This window comes from Thunnus albacares, chromosome 16 (assembly GCF_914725855.1).
Source record: "Thunnus albacares chromosome 16, fThuAlb1.1, whole genome shotgun sequence".
NCBI lineage: Eukaryota > Metazoa > Chordata > Actinopteri > Scombriformes > Scombridae > Thunnus > Thunnus albacares.
In genome coordinates this window covers 9,514,210-9,534,629 of record NC_058121.1, presented here as the reverse complement: position 1 = coordinate 9,534,629, position 20,420 = coordinate 9,514,210, and the positions used below count along the sequence as shown (strand labels likewise).

The following is a 20,420-nucleotide window of genomic DNA, read 5'->3' as shown; positions in this document are numbered from 1 at the left end:
TGTGTGTGTGTGTGTGTGTGTGTGTGTGTGTGTGTGTGTGTACCAGGTCTTCCTCATGTTGTGGGGACTCACCTCCCTTATGGGGACAAACAGTAAGTCCCCTTAACGAAAATCATTAATTTCAGGGTGAAGACTTGGTGTAAAGTTAAGGTTAGTTTGGGGTTATGTTAAGGTTAGGGTTAGGCAAGTAGTGGTTATGGTTGAGGTTAGGATAAGTCTCTAAGAAATGAATGTAAGTCAATGTTAGGTCCTCTGAAGTGATGGAAACAGGACTGTGTGTGTGCGCGCGTGTGCGTGTGTGTATGTGTGCGTGTTCTCGCGCACCGGGGATTCCCCGGCGTGACAAAAACAGCTTCGCCTTTCATATCTCAGCTCTTCCCCTCATCGCCTTTCATTGCTCATATGCTCTCTGCCTGGAGCTCACGCCGTTACCGGATATTTAGTCGACGGGCAACCGTTTCGCCTCATTTCGCTTCTTTTTAACCCATTTCACAAAGCCTGGAATGACCGCACCATATTTTGGAAAGTTTAAAAAATCTATAGTATTTAAAAACTGAAGGCCTGCCTGTTGCTTTTGGGGGTAATGTATTCTCGGTTAGTGGCATGAAACGCAGAGGCGACTCCTCTGGTTTTTACAAAGGAGCGGTGGTTTCCTCAGGTGTCAGCAGCAGGCTGTCCTCCCTCCGGGCACATCACCGAACACCGAGTGGCGACAACACCCGCTAGTAGCCTTTAAATCCTCGGGGAAGGAGGAGGGGAAACCCAGCCACCATGGCGAGCGACGACTGTACGAAAGATGACTTGCAGGAGGAAAACCGCACAGACTCGGCCATTGACTCGTACCGCTCCATATTGAAGTCGGAGGAGCCGCGGGAGACGAGCCCCGACTTAAGCGAGCCGACGGACAAGTTTTCCACCACGGAGGAGCGCCTGGATTCAGCCTACGGCTCATCGTCCCTCACCGTGGATAGCCTGTCAGAGATAGTGGAGAGCTTCACGCTTTCCAACGCCGAAGAGGAGCAAGCAGAGAGCGCTGAGCTCTCTGAACAGGATGAGAACTTTCTCACAACTATTACTGAAGATGGAGACACGTAGGTTTTGGTTTGTTTTCTCAGTTTTTTCAACTTATTTAAAAGCAAATCATTTCTCATCTTGCCAGTGTCTTTGCTGAAGGGCCCACAGTTGCACACTGGTGGGGGAATTTTAACGCGGTGTCTTGCACTAACCTCCTAGTTTTGACTACTGACTCTTGCATTAACTTGTTAGTTTTGACTACCGACTCTTGCATTAACCTCTTAGCCTATTGTTTGCTCAAATTTAGCAGCTAAATCTACCATGAAGTAGTCTGTAGTATCCCAGAATTAGCAAAGCTGAGGTGAAATACATTTACTTTTCAGTTTACCACAAAAAACTCTTTTATTAACTCCTATAAATTCATTTAAAAATCCACCCTCTTCTCTCTGAGCACACTCATATTAAATTACCACTGTCTGTCAGCACCCAGGTGATGTTTTCTTTAACACCAGCAGCCCTGGTGGTCATAGGGCTGCAACTACTTTAATCATCAATTCATCTGCTGATTATTTTCTCGATTAATTGTTTGGTCTATAGAATGCCAGTAATCTTGAAACATGGGCATCACGAGCTTCCAAAGACCAAGATGACATCTTCACATGTCTTGTTTTGCACAACCAACAGCCCAAAACCCAACGATATTCAGTTTACAGTCAAATAAAACCGAGGAAAAACAGCAAATCCTCACATCAATCATCAGCCGATTAATCGATTATCCAATAAACCACAGCGCCACTCTGTTTTACACCCATAAACTGTTGTTCAATGAGTGTGAATTGTCACAGTTTCTCCCGTGATACTGGTTTTAAAGGGGATTTCAAAGTGGTGTGATACTTCAGATTCTTTTTTTTTTAATGAACTTTGTCCATGTCATGAATGTGGATGGACTCCTGTGAGGCGTCTCTCAGTCAGAAAACAGAAGTGAAACAGATAGGCCTGGACTTCCCCATGAAACACAGACAAAGCACATGCTGTGAGGCAGCAGTGTGGCTTGCTTTTGATCCAAGAAACTTGTTGATCAGGATAGGACAGTGTGTATGCGTGTTTTTATTGGATTCTCTTTTATTGGTGCTTTCTCTCTTCTTCTTTTTTTTTTTTACTTCACCCGACCAGTGGAAGGGTTTGCAACCTCTAAAAATGTCAGTTGGTTACCTTTTTACTGCTACTCACCTCTCAGTTTGAGTCAATGAAACTGCAGCTTTTTGCACACAATCCAAACACCTCAGCCTCCACACACAGTTTCTAACAGCCTTATCAGCCAATGTAGACCTTCTTCACTCATTGAGCGTTGCTATGTCATCAGTCTGTTTTGACGTTCAAGTAGACTTACCAATGACTGCTGCAGCCAGTGATTGATGTAGTCACAGCATTGCAGAAGTGTTGTTGTGTCTCTGACCTCTTTTCATTTCCGCTTGCTGATTGTTAGGGCCACATGGTTTCATTCTCAAACCCTAACTATAGATACCTGGGAGGGGAAAAAACACCTGAAACACACCACACTGCACTGCTTAGATTGAGAGACGATCATGCAAACATTAATTTTCCCCTGTGGGTTTTTTTTTTTTTTTAAGTTCTTATTCATTCACGTCTTAGTCAAACCAGGAAGTCCCTTTCACACTAAGATGTTTGATCACAGGGTTGAGTGCCTGGTAACGCAAATCCATTAGTCTGCAGACATTTAAATCAGTCAGTGATTGCATTACTGGTGCCATTAAAATTGATTTGGCATTATATTATGATACTTTGTTGTATCAAATACCAATGTTGGGATCATTTGTTGACTGATTCTGTGTTTCTGTGTTCTTATTTCCTTCAGTTTTTTCCACTTCATGGGTGTTTTAGATTAGATTACTACATCAGAGCTGTAACAATTAGTCGATTAATCGATGAGTGGATCATCAGAAAATTTTCATTTTGAGTCATTTTTAAGCAAAAATGCAATTCTCTGATTCCAGCTTCTCACATGTGAATATTTTTGGTTTATTTCTTCTTCTATGATATTAAACTAAATATCTTTGGGTTGAGGACTGTTTGGTCAGGACAAAAGAAGACATTTAAGGACATAACATTGGGTTTTGGGAAACAGTAATCAACATTTTCAGACATCTTATAGATCACATGATTGATCTAGAAAATAATCAGCACATTAATCAATTATGAAAATAATTGATTAAAAATAGCCTACATGTTTTTGTTGTGTGTTGGTAGAAACTTTTACTTTGTTGCAGCCTTGTTTTGTTAAAGTTATAGATCAATCTACTGATTGTTTTCTTGATTTAATCAATCAATCAATGTCTATAAAATATCAGAAAATAGTGGAAACAACAGCTGAATAATTGGGGCAGCAACTAACAGTTATTTTCATTATTGATTATTCTGCAGATTATTTCCTTGACTGATCGTCCAAATTTATCGCTTTGTCTATAAATTGCCAGAAAATAGTAAAAAATGCCCGTTATAAGCTCCCACAGTCTGAGGTGACGTCTTCAGATGTCTTATTTTATTTAACCAACAGTCCAAAACCCAAAGATACATCAAATTCTCAAATTTGAGAAGATGCAAACAGAAAATTTTTGCTTCAAAAAATGACTAAAACGATCAATGAAGTATCGCAATAGTTGCTAATTCATTTTCTGTCAACCAACTTATTGCTTAATCCACTGGCCATTGCAGCTTTAAATCTAATGCTTGGCATTAGTTGAATCACTGGAGATCAATTAATCAAGTTAAATAGTTAATTGTTTGAGTTTTTGCTTATATTTTGTAATCCATTGCATAAGTACAGTTTACAACTAGTTCCTTTTTCTTCTGTAAAAAAATATTTTCTCATCAGAGATGTTTCCCAACCACTTAGACAGAAGTGGTGATGTATTATTGCTGATTTTCTTATAATATCTTGCATATTATAGAATTATCTTTATTGTGGTGCTTTTGATTTAAAGGGCAGCAAATCGTGATTGTGTCCCATCACGACCCAGTGATTCCCAGCGTGACATAACTTTTTGGATCCTAATGAAATATTTTGAAGGAAGGACATTAGTTGACTTCATGTAGATAAAAATGAGTTTTCCTTTAATATTCAAACAGAGAGTGAAACTATCCATTTTGTTCATTATTATTGTTCACTGGTTTGTTTGTTTGTTTGTTTGTTTGTTTGTTTTTTAATGAAGGTATTCTGAATGTGAAAAGTTGCAAAGAAAACATTCACATCATGCATTTAATGAACCTTCATTTATCATGCAAGATGATATAAATAGTTTTTATTGATTGGTCAGTTAAAAAGTAACATTGTACATTGCATTACATACATTGTAGTACATTGCCTATTAAATCAATCAGATGTTACACTATTATGAACTTATTGATCTTTTGGTCAAATGAATGATCGTGATCTACTGAGGGTGCATGCAGGTTTAAATCTTAATCATCATGCAAGACTATATGCAAGTTTTTATCTACAGATAATTCTCAAAAAACACGATTGTCATTGACGTTTTCAGAACCGAGAAGAGTGAAAAGTCTAAACAGTGAGATTTTGTGGGAACGTTTGATCCCACACTGTCTGTCTCTGAATAAGACTGGCGCCTATTTTGGCTACATGACATTTAGTCTCGCACGTATTTGCTCTAAAATAAAATACAGTGTGTACCATTGATGATTTTCAACTACGAATAATGCAAGAGAGCAAAGTCAGTGCAGTAATAAAAAAAAAACAAAAAAACAACCTCATTCATGCCATTGTGTGAATGAAAATGAGTTAGCTTTTGTTATACTGCATGACATTGGAGAATTGATTTGAACCTGTTCAAATCCTTTTTACAAATGAGGCCCTCGGTGTGTTGTTTTAGGTTAGTCTAAATTAAGCACTAATGCTTGGTTCCATTTCCTGCTTTTTTGCACACATTTGTTTGCTACAACTTCCCACTCAGGGTTTGAGGTTAAGTGTGTTTTTGTTTTGGCATTTGCTTTTAAGTGTTTAAATTAAAGCCTACAAGTTTGAAGCCTCTGATAGCTGCTTTTAACACTCTTTAGATTAACAGCTTGTCTTGCCTTATTTTCTAGAAATTCTTGCATTGCTCAATACCCCTACCACTCAGTCTTGCCATTCAGCCCACTAAGTGTTATATTTCTAGGTTGTTTCTTGAGATGAATACAGAGGAAAATTATGAGGCAACATTTTCTGCCTCATGTTGAATTGCAGTTTTTTTTCCCTACTACCCAAAAGTGTCGCTTTTGATTGCTCAATATAAGATAAAGTAGGCCCTACAAGTTTTTGCAAGCACAACGGACTAAATGTTTATTTCTTTTTGCCACTTCTGTAGAATCCTGCACCTAGCAATCATCCATGAAGAAGAATTAATCACTCAACAGTTGATACAGCTATTCCCAAAAGAAGTCCTGGACATCCAAAACAATTTATACCAGGTAAGAAGTGCAGTTCCATCATAACTCTTTCAGCTACACAAGCATACTGCAGCTTCTACAGGAACTTTTCAATCCTAGATGGCTTCCGCATTGTCAGTATCTTGATTGTGGAAACAGTGGGATTATTTATATCTGTGTACTTCCAGAGAACTGTTGTTCCTCTTTATTTGCAGTCCGTCCTCTGTCAGGGACGTCACTGTGGGTGGTTCCAGTGTTAGCTCATAAGGGACTTTGAATGGAAACTCCCCTCCTCTACCTCCTGTAGAAATAGAACCACAGGGAGATGTGGAGTGTATCCTTGTGTGGATGTGGGTGGGGGAATTGTTCCAGTCCTACAAGATGTCAGACCAGGGTCTTACAAGGGTAGAAACCAAAGTGAAGGTAGAGCAAACTGACAGAACTGTTAAAGGAAACATCAGAAGTTACTCAGCACTTCACGCAGTGACTCAGTTGGCCCTCCAAATACACACAAATGTTGCAGGTGGTCCTAATGTACGTATTTCCTCATAATAGTCATTCTAAGACCTCTCAGTCTGTGACGTTAACAAGAAGAATTCTCATTTACACCTTCAGGCTTTTAAAAGAAAATCCACCTCAGACATTTGAGCACTGATTGAAAAATTTGCATTTTCACGCCATTTTTGCAGTTCTTTTGTTGTGTTGCACAGATACTGCAGAAGTCTTAAACACTGCATATTAATTATATTCAAAAAAATGTATCTCATAATATAAAAGAGGCGGACATATCAAATTCTACACCCACGGTACCCTCAACAGACCAGAATGCAGTTAAACCACAAGACATGTTTGTTTTGGAAAAGAAGTGTAATTCTTACTTTTGTTGGCTGCAAAAGTGTCTCTTCATTCATACATTGAACCAACAGCTGAATGCAACAAGTCGAGGCCTGTTGTCTGCAGATTGTTGAAAGGCATTCTGGGAAATGCAGGAAATCACATACTAAAGTAGAAGGGGCCGGTTGAAGGACGCTGGCTAAACAAAACACACTTAATTAGGGCCCTAACTAACAATTATTTTCGATTACTGATGATCAAATAATGTATTGATTCTTGTTTTGATTAATCTTTTTGACTGTAAAATGTAGAAGAGTATAATGTCTGGCAAAGAGCTTTAAAATCATTCTGGCATGCATATCACATCCTTCTTTATGCCAAAATGTAGTACATTTTTTGCTTATTCCCCAGAGCCCCTTACACCTGGCCACCTATCTGGACCTGACAGATGTAGTGAAGAGCCTGGTGGAGAAAGGGGCCAGTCTGAAGCTGCAGGACCAGGATGGTAACACAGCACTCCATGTGGCCTGCCAGCATGGACAGACAAAGTGTGCCACCGAGATGACCCGAGAGGTTTCCCCCAGCAAGCTGGCGCCAATCGTGGAAACAAAGAACTGGAGAGGTGGGACAAAAAGACTAACAGCCGCAGGGCTTCATCAGCCAGAAATTCATCGTTTTTATTTTTTTAAGGGGCATTTTTGTGTGTCTGCAGTAGTTGTGTGATTATTTGTTCGTGGGCTGAAACTGAACATCCAAGATTATGCAACTCAGATTTTACAGTATGTCCAAATGTACAGGAACATGGCCTTTTGGTGCTTTTAAGCTAAGACTTGTCTGTAATGTAGTGCACTCTATAAAGTAACTCATTAACTAGGTTTCTACTGGTCAACCAATGTAGCATTTAAGGAAATATAAATTGAATCAGTGTAATTTCATTTCAGTTTCAACAGTTTGATCCCACAGCTTTGTACAGAATTAGCAGAAGCACTTGCAAGGCTGGTACATACGTGGCTGATTTGAGTTGATCTGTGTAAGCCTGGTGTTTGTCATTTGGAAAAACACTTGACTCTTACAATGCATCTCTCATTCGCTTTTGACATCAAAAATGAGCCCTATGTTCCACATTAAAAACAAGATGTGTACTTGCAGGTCTCGCCTGTCTTCACTTGGCTGCACTGAACAGGCAACATCAGATGATGAAGCTCTTGATGAAAAAGGGAGCAGACCTGAATATCCAGGTTAGTCTGCCAAATGACTCCTTACTTTACTGAATCGTATGGATTGTTTTTTGATAACAAGGCTCCAACCAAAGGATCACTCTGCAGTGAATCTTTCAACTCACTGAGTAGGAAGTTTTTACAGTTTTGCTTTTGTATATAAACAAGTTTGATTAGTGTCAGAATCATGTTGCCCTGCAGTATGGCATGTGATCCACTAATGCACCAGTATTTATAATCACACTTATCCCTTTCACATGCAATTTACTGCGCCTGGCCTAATGTTGTTTTCCTGTCTATAAATCTGCTGCACCTGTGCAACACTGATAGTGATATGAGCTGAGCTCAGAGCTTCCTGCAGGATTCATGGAGACATAATTAGATTTGAGATATGATTAGGCCGGGCTGGACAGACACTCTTGACTTTCTAATGATGGAAGGGAACATGGCAGTCAGTCATGAAACTACCCCAGACATTCTTCTCAGTTTAAATCACCGGCTGAACATATCACTCTGACTCACATTATTATGATTATTATTTCCATGCTTCTACTACTAATATTTATGAGGCTAATAGTACATTTTCCATGCAAAATTAGAAAATAATAAGCACAAATTAACTTACTACCTATTACACTAATGACCTACTTCATGTTATTGTCCCAGGAGTTGATCGTATTCTTTTTCCTTTTTCCTTCCCCCCTCCCCCTCACAGGAGGGAACCAGTGGCAAAACAGCTCTTCATCTTGCTGTCGAGCTGCACGACGTCACGTCAGTGAAGTTGCTGCTCAACAGGGGAGCCAACGTGGATGCTGCCATGTTTAACGGTTGCACACCCTTGCATCTGGCAGTGGGGAGGCAGGATGCCACCATTGCCAACCTCCTTTTTCAATCCGGTGCTGACATAATGCTGCGAAACATGGAGGACGAGACGGCGCTGGATCTGGCAGATGGCAATTATGATGTAAGTTATTGTGACTGACAGTTACAGGCACATCAGGAGTATTATGGCAATAATCTGTTGTTATTGTTAACATATCCTATGAAGAGAACAACTTCCACTGTGCTATAGACCTCCAATGTTGTCCAAAAACTATTAAAAACACATCAGTGAGCCACTTTGTTGTAGTGGGTGACATAATCCGTCATTACGTTGAAAATGGGCACTGTAGTTTATTTTCAAATCTCTCCTTCCATCACCATCCTGCTGCTGTAAATACTCTCTAGGGCACCAAATGTATATTAATCTGCCGTTGAAAATATTTTCCAATAAATGCACTATTTACTCCTGCTTGAGTAACATTTGCTAAAAACTGCTGTGTCCAGCAGTTATAGGAAATTACTTTTTAAAAGAAAAGATATATTTGTGACTCATTTTTCAAGATTTACATCTTCAGTAGAAACAAACGGGCTTTGGATTTGTAGACAATAGAAAAACATAGATTATGTTTACACTCTTCATCAAAGTATTGAGGGCTACAGTGACAAGAGTTGTTTATTTTTAAATCAAGTGTACTTCCATAACTTCAGCTGCTATACTTCATAAATACTGCATGTTAAATATTTCACTTCTCCTTTCATTGCGCAAGAACTGCAACTCACAGGAAGGGGAGGTATCCAGACTAAAATATGACCTTTTGTGTCCTTATTTTTCAGATTTTGGCTCTATTTCCATTTGACGACATCCAAATCTCCGGGAGGTCGGTGGTTGGCATGAACTTTTGAACTGGATGGTGCAGCTGAATCGCAGGCTGAACAACCACCTTGAAATCGTCTGGAGGCTTACTGCAGCTAGAACCTTCGTTAGAAAGCTGTATTTGAGCTGAATTTTCAGTAATTAGTGCATCTAATTATAGTACGTTCTGATTTAATCTGTATTTATATATTATATAGACAAATATGCGCAATCTTTCTTCCCTCTGGCAAAGAGTGATTCTGCTTATCGACTCTTACTTGAACACAATACAAAATTCACTGTTTCCGAGTTGTTGGCTCAAATATTCTGCCTTTTCCTGCATGCATTTGAAGGGTTATTATTTCACAAAAAAAAGCCACCTCACTGTGAGTGCCAAACTTTCAATCAACATTTACAATGTCCTTAAAACTCTTAAAAATCTACCTCTTTGTCACATCAGCCCAGTTTTAATGGCAAGAAATTCAACATTCAAATTGCTTCGTTTTACAGTTTAATCAGTGCTTTCATGGCTTTTGGATTGTAACGGAATTGCAATTTTTGTCTTGTGTTTATATCTCAAAAAAAAAAAAAAGGCGGCTTTTCATTGCAACCACAGTGAGGCTTTTTGAGGAGCGCATTTAAAATGAATGTACAATTTACTAAATGGAAAATGTAATCCTAAATCTTTCTTTCAAAGAGACTTGCAATCCTAAAAAAAAAGATAAACTGATCACATCCCTGCTTTTTGTTAAGTGAACTACAAGCCCACATAAAAATGTAATATATAACACAAAACATAGCTTAATCTCTTTGATTGTTAGGTTTGCTGCTTCGTGTTTTCTCTATTTAAATGTTTTGCCTTGATCTGCCGACTGTTACTGTTGATGTTGGTGTGGATTTTCACTGGCTTGTCTGGTTAATATAAGCAATTCTGAGCTCGTCTATTTTGTAATAAAATGAAAAAAAAAAAAAAAAACCTCACTGCATGTTGTCCTTTGTGGGTACAAGGAATTCTGTGACAATTTTGACTGGTGTTTACTGGTTTAAGTCCTGTGTGATACATGTACAAACAGATAATGAAAATGATCTCATGTCTGTTCTGTACTGGTGAAGAGCTTCATAAAACACTTTCACTTCAGACATGCACACTAGATACATTTTATATGCCATTTGAGTGAAAGGAGGTAATTTGACGAGTCCTTTTTAGTTCACACTTAAAAATCTATATTTGTTTTTGTTCTTTTTTTCCATTTTAAGTATGTATATAAATCACTAGTTTGATTTGTGTGAATAGCCAGAACTTACAAGAATGAATTTATATAGTGAACCATAACGAGCAGACCTCATGACCAGGCTCTTTCAGGAAAACAACCTAGTTCTTTTCTTTGTTTCCCGTCAGCTGCTTTTGTAAGGTGTACCTTTTGTTTCCTGTAACTGACTTCTCCCTGATGGCTCCTATAGTACAATGACTGTGGAGCGTCTGGAAATTCCACTGCGCTGTATCTCTCTCGTAAGCACATACTCACAGCAAGACAGGCTGAATAACAAGCTGGCGACAGATCCTCAATTCCTGCTCATGTGAGGGATATTAGCAAGAATACTTGTTACTAGTAATTACTCTTTATGTAATTTGAGGCAATAAACGTGTCAGTCTTCTGGTCAGGTAAATGAGGGCTTGACAGCATGCACATTCAGAGCATGTTTTGGTGACAGCTACTAAACGGACAAACTTCTGTGGTCAGCAGTTGGAACACAGAGTTATGAAACTATACCTACTTCTCCATTGAACCTATGACCTGGGAAATTCTGCAGTTATTTCTGTCATATACGGTACAGATCATGCTGGTGTTGCCATAAACAAAAAAGTTAACATTAGATAAGCCAGTTTCACTAATCATTAATCACTCTAACTCCAGACTTTCCTCTAAATCAACCAGTTATTGTTTTAATAAATACATCATTAAGACTGTGATACGAGTCTTAAAGTTAGAGTCCAGTATTTGCATTACATATGTGTTTAATATGAATTTTGTTGCATTTAAGAGTTAGTTATATAGCATATATTTCCATATTCAAAATAGAAAACCTTCAAACAGCTTTTTTCACAGAAGTCGTTTTACATGTTAAAGTAGGAGAAGCACAGGTGTAAATAATGAAACTAATGGTGACTGAATTCCATTTTGCTGCTTGACTTACTGGGACACTTGAATCGAAAGAAGCCATCGTTAATGTTATTAGTAACATCGGTGCTTTTCTTACTATGAAGAGTCAAAATGTTTGCTGTGAAAAAGGTCTATCAAATACTGACAGTAAATTTGACTACAGTGTCAGAATGTCCATGCACCGTGGAGGGGACGGAGACAGTGAACGCTGTCAACAGTTTACGGCAAAATGTATTCATTTAGTAAATCTGTGTTTTATATGCGAACTGTGATGTTATTCTTTTGCATCCTGTCATATAGTATTGCTGCAGCATGCAGGCATATTTCCAACAACCTCAGGAAAGTAATTGATTATTTTATAATGCAATGTACTTGTGTGTACTTTCTCCTTTTTATTATTTCTGACCAAAAGCACTTAAGAGCAAGACAAGTTATTGACTATTTATTACATAAAAGCAGTGGAAGAAACTCAGCAGTCAGATCCTTTACTTAAGTAAAAGTCTACAATATAAAATATACATTATTACAGGTAAAAAAGTCCTACATTCAGAGTTTTATTAAAGTAAAGGTACAAAAGTGTTATAAGCTAAATGTAATTCAAGTAAATACTGTTATTATTATATACTATATCATATATTATTGTATTGTATACTGTATTGTAAAAGCACAATTTAATGTTGTAGCAGGTCAGGGTGGAGTCAATTTAAACTACTTAGGGTACTTCATAACTGCTTTTATTAACAGCAGAATGTAACAAAGTACATTTACTCAAGTACTGTACTTAGTACCTTAAAGTACTTGTACTTTACTTGAGTATCTCAATTTTATGCCACTTTATACTTTAATTCAGATAAATTTTAGAGGCAAATATGATACTTTTTTCTCCATTACATGTATTTGACAGTTAGTTTGCATTTGTACTTTCACTCAACTAAAGATCCTGAATATTCCTTCCACCACTGACAATGTATCACATGTTTTATCTGTACAAACTTGCATCTGCAGGGTCACTGCAGCTGTCAGATAAAAAATCACAAATAAACAGCAACAGCATAGAATTGAAATACTCAAAGTTAAAACTAGGCCTAAAAATTACTGCTTATAATACTGCTTATAAACAGTGGTTTTTAAAGTCCTTCTCTGCTCAAAATGTCGTTTTCTTCTTGTTCTTACAGTTGGATGTTGTTCACTTCATTGTGCAGAATGATGTATGTTCAGAGTTTGATACTAGAAGGCTGTTTTCACTTTCACCTGCTGAAAGAGGAAAGTTTCTTAGCTCAGTGAAAATCAGATTTGAAGTGGCCTTTGAGTATGACATCACAACTATTTTTGAAGCCAATCCTGGTCCAGTATTCAACTTAGACAAGTGTGACGTGGAAACGTGAAGCCCCCAGTGCACAAACACTGAGAATGAACTTTACAGTGAAGTAGGAGACATCTTGTGTCCAGCAGTTAAACTTCTGAAATTATTTACATATTTATACATTCTTGATTTTTTAATCAGGGAGGAGTAGATGCCATTTTAAGGATTTTAAGTATTTTACTCTTTTTATGTGGAAAAAACACATCAAACACACATTATTGTTTCAAGTAGAGAATTTTGTATATCTTAATTAATTTCTGGAGGGAATTTTTAAGTAAATGTCCTCAGAGGTGGAAGAAATATCAAGCAGATCCTTTACTTCAGTAAAAGTACCAGTTCAGCAATGTAAACATATTCCATTACAAGTAACAGTCCTTCATGAAAAATCCTACTTAAGTAAAAATACATAAGTATTAGCGGCAAAATGTATTTAAAGTATTAAAGTAAATGTAGTGATTTATTGTTTATTGAAATGAAACCATGTGAGGAGTTTAGAGGGAAAAATCACAATTTGGTGGAGCTGCAAACAACCCATAGACATCTGAACTGTGACCCCGACTACACACTGCTGTTTGTAAGACATCAAAAGCCAAAAAGGTTGTAAACCACTGATTTAATCTTTAAGTGTGTTGTATTTTACAAGCTTGTTATATTATGCATTGTATCAAATCTTCAACTGGAAAGTAACTAAAGCTGTCAAATAAATGTAGAGTGGAAATATTCATGGAAAGTACAAGTACCTCAAAACTGTTCTTAAGCAACTTGTACTTCTGTAAATGTACGAAGTTACTTCCCACCACTGAATGTACTTAGTATGTATACATGGGATCCAACCTCCGAGCGGCACAGGGAGGCAGCAGCACTGCGCAGTTGCTCCTCCACACCGACAGGGAGCAGGACCGCCGGGCGGGCGTCTGTTCACCGTCTCCGGGAATCCTGGAGAAAAGAGGAGGGGGCCTTTCCTGCTCAAGTGAACACATCGGCTATTGAGCATAAGTTGCAGACATCAGAGCTAAAGGCGGCTAGTCCGAAAGAAGGCTATCCCCTAATTAATAAAATCTCTACCTGCCGGACCCGGGCGGCTTCATGCTCTGCGTCAGCGGAGACGTTTGAGTCTGTCGGCGTGTGTGCTGCGCCAGGTGTCGGCCACGGAGTGAGGGGAAAATGCCTTCTTTTTCATGGAGGTAACGTTAGAGACCAAAGAGGAGCTAACTGGAAAAATGTGTCATGCTAAAAAAAAAAGAAAAAAGAGTTTTAAGTGGACACGAGCTCAGCTGGCTACAGACTGATATGATTGTCCGCGTGCTATTACGCCATTTGACCGTCAATTTCCGTTACGCGTCGTTATACTGACTGTCTTCAAACGGCTGGTTACAGTAAAGCTGTTGTTTGTTGGTGTAACAGTTTGTGTACAAGACCGGATTTAGTGATTTGGGGGCCCCCAGGCAAACTCTGTCCTGCTTTATTTTCGCCCTTTCTTTAACTAAATGTTAGCAGTGGTAGATGTACTCTTTACTCGTTGTTCTTAGGTAAAAATATTAATACTACACAGTGAAAATACTGTGAAAGTACTGCATTCACATTTTTACTTAAAAGTGAAGAGTGACGGAGAGGTATTAACAGCACAATGTAATTTAATTTACTTAGTTTGTGTTCAAGCTTTTAATTCTTATCTAATGCTGCATAGTTTAATCAATATATCTGTCAGGTAAATGTAGTGGTATAATGTTTTCCTCTGAATTAGAAGTACATAGTAAATAAGTAGTCTACAGTTGCATTTTTAAAGTGATTTGGGGCCTTTTGCAAGTTATTTTGGTGTACAATGAGTTAGAATAGTAATATAATTCAATATTTTTCATATCTAAATATCATAATAAATCTACAGCTGTTGGGGGCCCAAGGCAGTGGCCTACCTTGCCTAATGGTTAGAGTAAGAGTTATAGCAAGAGTTATACTGCCACTCTTCATGTTTTTTTTTTAATTGTTCTTCCTTGTGTACTTCATTTCATTAGGTTTTACCAAAATGAAAAAGGCTGACAGAAATGTTTAGCCTTTTTCATGTCAGCTCATCCAGTTTTGTAATTTAAATTGAATACTTTGGTGGCACCATTTTTGGTAATAAATGCCACAAGAATTTGTAATTTGATAAGACTTATGCCAGGGCAATACAGCTGAGGTCACAGAGTCTGATGGGTCACACAATTTGCAGCAACACCAGTCTGGGTTTTTCCCTTCTGCATTGATGTGTTCACTGTGAATCAGCTAGCTCATTCAGACCACTGAACGGTGAGAAATTCACTTAAAATGTGAACATCTACCAGCTACTGACAGATAAATGTCCAAATTCACCAGCCACTCAATAGTAAATCATTATTTTGTACAAGTAATCTACCAGCCACTTTGATATTTTATCAGCATTTGACTGGTGTTAATTTTCCACCCTCCCTCCAGCACCTAGGGAGTAAAAGTTACATAGCTGTAATGAAGAATTGAGCCATTTGATTATTTTTTTAGCGAAAGGAATGTTTCCGTCTCAGTCCATATTATCTGCTGTCAAATTTTAACACAGGACTCTATCAGCCTTTTACAAGCAATCCCTTCTCGCCTCAGGTGAATTTTGGCAGTGCTCTCTATAGCAGCCTGTGGGTTGGCTGGCCAGCCAGTGCAGAGCATTCCTGCATGTAATAAAAGCTGCTTGTTCAGAGCCCAGGTCTTGCTTCAGTGGGCTATTGGCTGGCCAGGCCACAGCCGAGTCCCACACAAAGAGGCTCTGTGTGAGTCAGGCACACAGAGCCTCTGGCCTCACTCCGAATGGGACACACAGACTCTGTGCCACGGCAGCAAGGAACACACCTTTTTCCTGGGAGTCTAGGGTTTCACCACAGGTGTGCTTGACTCAAAAGTGTTACCTAAGCTGTCTGTGAAGGTGGGTGATAAAACTCATCCCATCTCTGCATGTCTTGTTTAACAGGTTATGGTTTTTCTATGGGATTACCTCCCATATCTGCCACAGCTATCATATCAATTACCAGACGATGTTTTGCATAAGAAGGCAGAACTGCTCCTTAATTAGTAAGTAAGTAAGTAAGTAGACTTTATTTATAAAGTGCCTTTCAAAACCAGAGTTACAAGGTGCTGTACAATGCGAACAATTGAGAGAAGCATAAAATAGAATAAAATAAAAAGTTTAACAACATGAAATATCAATATAAAAACAATGAAACCATAAAAACCACACAGAAGGCAGGCACCGAAGTCATATACAACAATAAAAACAGTGATAGCAACACAGAGCAATCACACGTTATGAGATAAAGTGCTTACGAAACAGGTGAGTTTTTAAGAGCTTCCTAAAACTATGGACAGACTCTGCATTTTTTATTACTGAGGGAAGATGGTTTCAGAGGGTGGGGGCCACAACCACAAAAGCACAGTCACCCTCGGTCTTAAACCTAGATTTCAGGACAACCAGAAGGCATTGGTTGGTAGACCTCAGTGATCTCACCGTGGCCAGGGGACAATAATTCAGAGATATAAAACGGGGCCAGCTTGTATAGTGCTTTATAGGTAATTAAAAGAATTTTAAAATCAATTCTGCATTCTGTTGGTAAACAATGTAGGTTGGCCAACGCTGGTGTGATGTGTGCCCTATGTTGTGTATTAGTTAGCAGTCTGGTGACCACATTTTGGACAGACTGGAGCCGAGACACAGAAGAGTGATTCAGGGTTGTGAACAGTGAATTGCAATAATCAAGACAGGAGGACAAAAAAGCATGAATTATTTTTTCCAGATCTTGAAAGGATAATATAGCTTTGACTTTTTTTTTTTTTTTTTTTTTAGTTAATTAGTTAAAAGGTGAATTCTACTGATTTCGCACACTTGTCATGGGTAGTACTATTCAGCAGTGTGAAAACAGTTGTATAGTTGGCTCTGTAGGGAGTTTTCTAAACTCGGAACAAATAACTCTAGTGATTTATGGGTTATGTCCCCCAAACTTTATAAGAGCAATACTAAATCGCAGGAGTCCCTACCTCTTTAGAACTTAGTGACATTATGAATAGTAAAATGTCTGCACAGGGCACCTCTGATGAAAGTTGCTTCTGCTTCGAAACCTGTAAGGTGACAAAGCATTTTTCTGTTTGAGTGAGTGATTGGTCCCAGCCCAGTAAGGGCAAACATACTGCCTTTGGGTGTCCTGTCAGGGTGCCTTAGAGCACTAATAAATGGATTTGACAGAATTAAAGGCTACATAGTGTATCCACCCAGTGTGACGAGGAAGGGAATGAAGTTTAATGGAGCTGACATGCTAAAAGAAACAAATAATCTTAATTTATTGGTTACCTAGTTCATGTTAAATGAATTCAGACAGATGTAAGAAAGTAGAAATAGCATTAGCATTTCCATGTAGCCACCCACGTAATGTTTACCATCCGCCCAATAACAATGAAATAGTATTTTGTAATTTTGTGTTCTTGATATATTGATCTTATTAAACCAAGCATTACAGAGAGAATTCACAGTCTGTATTTGTCTGTTAATATTGCCAGATATTGAGTCGTGGACCCACAACTTAAGCTCCACTCCGGCAGACACACAAATACCTTGTCAGATTTTTATTACTGAAGTATTTAGAGTGATATTTTTTCTGTTTTGTACTTCACAATGTGGCCTGATATACAATTTTCTATCGCCCTTCTAGGATTTGGCTTGCACTGGTGTTGCTTCTCTTCCCTTCCTCTGTTGCCGCAGAAGAAGAGTCGTCACTTCTCGAAGGCTGGCGCGATGTCTGGCTCTTTCGCTTCCTCATCAACATGCTGGGATACTCCTCCATCATTATTCCCGGCTACTTCCTCATTAGCTACTTCAAGCGTAGTAATTACCTAGAAACAGGTATGGGCTTACAAATTTGAAAATGTTTGGCAGTTTAAGTAAACAAACTGGTTCCTGACCACCTTTATCCCAAGTTCATATATTGTTTTATTTATGTTTCCCTTTCTCTCAGGTAGTGGGATTTGCTACCCTTTTATCAAGACCTGTGTGTTTGGCAGTGAGGCCAAGACAGGTCTATTGGACGATGTGTCGGTTGCACCCAGGAATGAGGGTGATTCAGGCTCATCAATCAGACAGGTTGTCAAGTTGATCTTTTGTGCGGCTGGACTTCAGGTAGGGATCCTCCCAGAAAACAGTCATTTAAATACATAAAGCCACGTGCTGCTTAATCCCATAATACGTGCATATTAAGTTTTTCTACTTGTGCAGCAGTAGTGAGGGTTGCTTTGTTTGTTTTATCTAAGTATAGTCCGACTCAGTTTGGTCTGCTCTCAGCTCACAGGTGATGATTAAGAGACACTGCTGCTGGCCAGTAACTTCACCATCTACAAAAATCAAGCTCTACATTAAAGCTGTAGTAGTGAATATTTTTATTTTAATAATGGACCAAACAACAACAACAGTGTATTTCTGCTTACTGCAATTTCTTATTCTTAGGCATCGTACCTGACATGGGGCGTCCTGCAGGAGAGGGTGATGACACGTTCCTACGGAGCCACAACTCCAGAAGAGACAGGCGAGAAATTCAAGGACTCACAGTTCTTGGTCTTCATGAACCGTATCCTGGCTCTGACCGTGTCGGGCCTGTGGTGCATCCTGTTCAAACAACCTCGCCATGGAGCACCAATGTACAAGTACTCCTTCGCCTCACTCTCCAACATCCTGAGCAGCTGGTGCCAGTATGAGGCCCTCAAGTACATCAGCTTCCCTACTCAAGTCCTGGCCAAGGCCTCCAAGGTCATTCCTGTCATGCTCATGGGCAAGATCGTCTCCCGTAAGAGCTACGAATACTGGGAGTACTTGACGGCCGTGCTAATCTCAGTGGGCGTCAGCATGTTCTTACTGTCCAGCACGACCAGCAAGCACCCGTCCACCGTCACCACCTTCAGCGGGATCATCATCCTCGTTGGCTACATCGTCTTCGACAGCTTCACCTCCAACTGGCAGGACAACCTGTTCAAGTACAAGATGTCGTCAGTGCAGATGATGTTTGGCGTCAACTTGTTCTCCTGCCTCTTCACTGTCGGCTCGCTGCTGGAGCAGGGTGCCTTCTTTGACTCGCTGGCCTTCATGACACGTCACTCCGAGTTCGCCTTCCATGCCGTGTTGCTCTCCGTGTGCTCGGCATGTGGCCAGCTCTTCATCTTCTACACGATCAGCCAGTTTGGTGCTGCCATCTTTACCATCATAATGACCCTGCGGCAAGCCATCGCCATTCTCCTCTCTTGTTTCCTTTACGGTCACGCCATCACCGTGGTGGGTGGCTTTGGCATTGCCACAGTATTCCTGGCGCTCTTCCTGCGGGTGTATGCCCGTAGCCGCATGAAGTCAGGCCGGCGGTCAGCGCAGCCGCTCGCACAGGTGTAGCACTCCGAAGTCGCACCAAACTGGGAACTGAGGCCACATTTTCTGTGGTGCTTTTTCTGTCTATTTGTGTGTATCTATTTTTTTGTTTGTTTGTTTTTGTTCATTTTTACCATTCTTCTCCATTTTTTTTTTTTTTTGTTAGCAATGGTACAGAAAGGGATTCTGCAGTTTCGACTCTTACACCAAGATGCCCCCAAGGGGTCAATGTGATTTGTCAGGTCAGCAGTCACAGAAGTTTTCGAGTGCCTGTAAGATTGTCTAATACACAAGTCCCAATCTACAAACTGCCTCTTCACAGTCTGACAGTTGGTTTTCTTTTTCATAAACCACCGTATGTGGCTTGTGCACAAGGTTACTGTGACCCTGAAAAATACTGTATATGTGAGCTGTATGGTTAAGCATTAATCTTCAAGCTTTTATGACATTGCCCGATACTTTACCCCAAATGTTTGAACAAGACAGTCATCTTCCATAACAACAACTGTTCTATCCAGTGAGTTGTCTCAGATGCTTATTGCACACTCCTCCATGTTGGAGAGAAGGGGCCTTTACATGTCTTAATGTTGGATTTTATCATGTAAAGCTGTAAACATAGCTTGAACACATGGTGCATATATTTCTATTAATATGTTACAGAAGATACCATTTACAATAGTGGGTGGTAAGCAGTTTGTGTAATAAAGAACACACTACTGTATAAATTGTGTCATTTTGCCCCAACATCACCAAACCAGATGCTGCTGTGGGTTTTCTTTTTTTTTTATGGCACCGCATTATTTTAAGATACATTTTTTGTTGTTGTCAAAACACAATTTTACTTAATGTTTTAAAATCAGGCTAAAATCATGTAAATATATCTCTTAAGTCATTGTTTATTTCCAACCAACTTGTCTGTTGTGTACTTTTGTAAAAGGACTGCTTCGTGTGTTTCACTGTTCCATGTGAATGTTTGGCAAAATACTGAATGGATGATGTTGATGATGCTCATAGCTGTCACAAAGGATGTGGAGATGGACCCAAGGGGGAGTTTGCTGAACAGAATACAAGGGAAATGCAATGTTACTGGTACCTTGTTTTTATCATTCTATTTCCTCTGGTTACTGGATTAATAATAAAACACATTAAATTAACTTAAAACTATGATGTGAAGAGGTTTGATTTGACTGTTTCACATTACTTGTGCAAAAGGATTTTCTTCATGGTCAGTGCACTTTGCTTTGGAGGTAATACAATAATAATAGTAATAACAATAAACCTTATTCATGTAGCACCATTCACACACAAAATGCGGAAC

General features: G+C 39.2%; 2 protein-coding genes across 3 annotated transcripts; both read left to right on the top strand.

Annotated features, from left to right (window-relative positions):
• The first annotated feature begins 354 nt into the window (after positions 1-354).
• On the top strand, positions 355-10,164 carry nfkbie (nuclear factor of kappa light polypeptide gene enhancer in B-cells inhibitor, epsilon). Its single transcript, XM_044329574.1, has 6 exons — positions 355-1,091; positions 5,397-5,499; positions 6,703-6,913; positions 7,441-7,529; positions 8,224-8,472; positions 9,165-10,164. Exons 1-6 carry the CDS (start codon positions 772-774, stop codon positions 9,231-9,233), a joined length of 1,041 nt encoding a protein of 346 aa, XP_044185509.1. The 5' UTR covers positions 355-771; the 3' UTR covers positions 9,234-10,164.
• A 3,467-nt stretch (positions 10,165-13,631) lies between these two features.
• On the top strand, positions 13,632-20,266 carry slc35b2 (solute carrier family 35 member B2). 2 transcript variants are annotated; one of them, XM_044329485.1, is made up of 4 exons: positions 13,632-13,892; positions 17,409-17,599; positions 17,712-17,872; positions 18,197-20,266. In XM_044329485.1, the coding sequence occupies exons 1-4, from the start codon at positions 13,873-13,875 to the stop codon at positions 19,124-19,126; spliced, it is 1,302 nt and encodes a 433-aa protein (XP_044185420.1). In that variant the 5' UTR covers positions 13,632-13,872; the 3' UTR covers positions 19,127-20,266. The 2 variants fall into 2 exon arrangements, with proteins under 2 accessions (XP_044185420.1, XP_044185421.1); XM_044329486.1 differs by lacking the exons at positions 13,632-13,892; positions 17,409-17,599 and adding an exon at positions 18,035-18,041 and having other exon boundaries at positions 17,785-17,872.
• Positions 20,267-20,420: the final 154 nt, after the last annotated feature.

Coding starts and splice junctions, on each gene's coding strand:
- nfkbie (XM_044329574.1), top strand. CDS start 772: ATGGCGAGCGACGACTGTACGAAAGATGACTTGCAGGAGGAAAACCGC. Junction 6,914..7,440: donor GGAAACAAAGAACTGGAGAG/GTGGGACAAAAA, acceptor GTGTACTTGCAG/GTCTCGCCTGTCTTCACTTG. Junction 7,530..8,223: donor GAGCAGACCTGAATATCCAG/GTTAGTCTGCCA, acceptor TCCCCCTCACAG/GAGGGAACCAGTGGCAAAAC.
- slc35b2 (XM_044329485.1), top strand. CDS start 13,873: ATGCCTTCTTTTTCATGGAG. Junction 17,600..17,711: donor TAGTAATTACCTAGAAACAG/GTATGGGCTTAC, acceptor CCTTTCTCTCAG/GTAGTGGGATTTGCTACCCT. Junction 17,873..18,196: donor TTTGTGCGGCTGGACTTCAG/GTAGGGATCCTC, acceptor TCTTATTCTTAG/GCATCGTACCTGACATGGGG.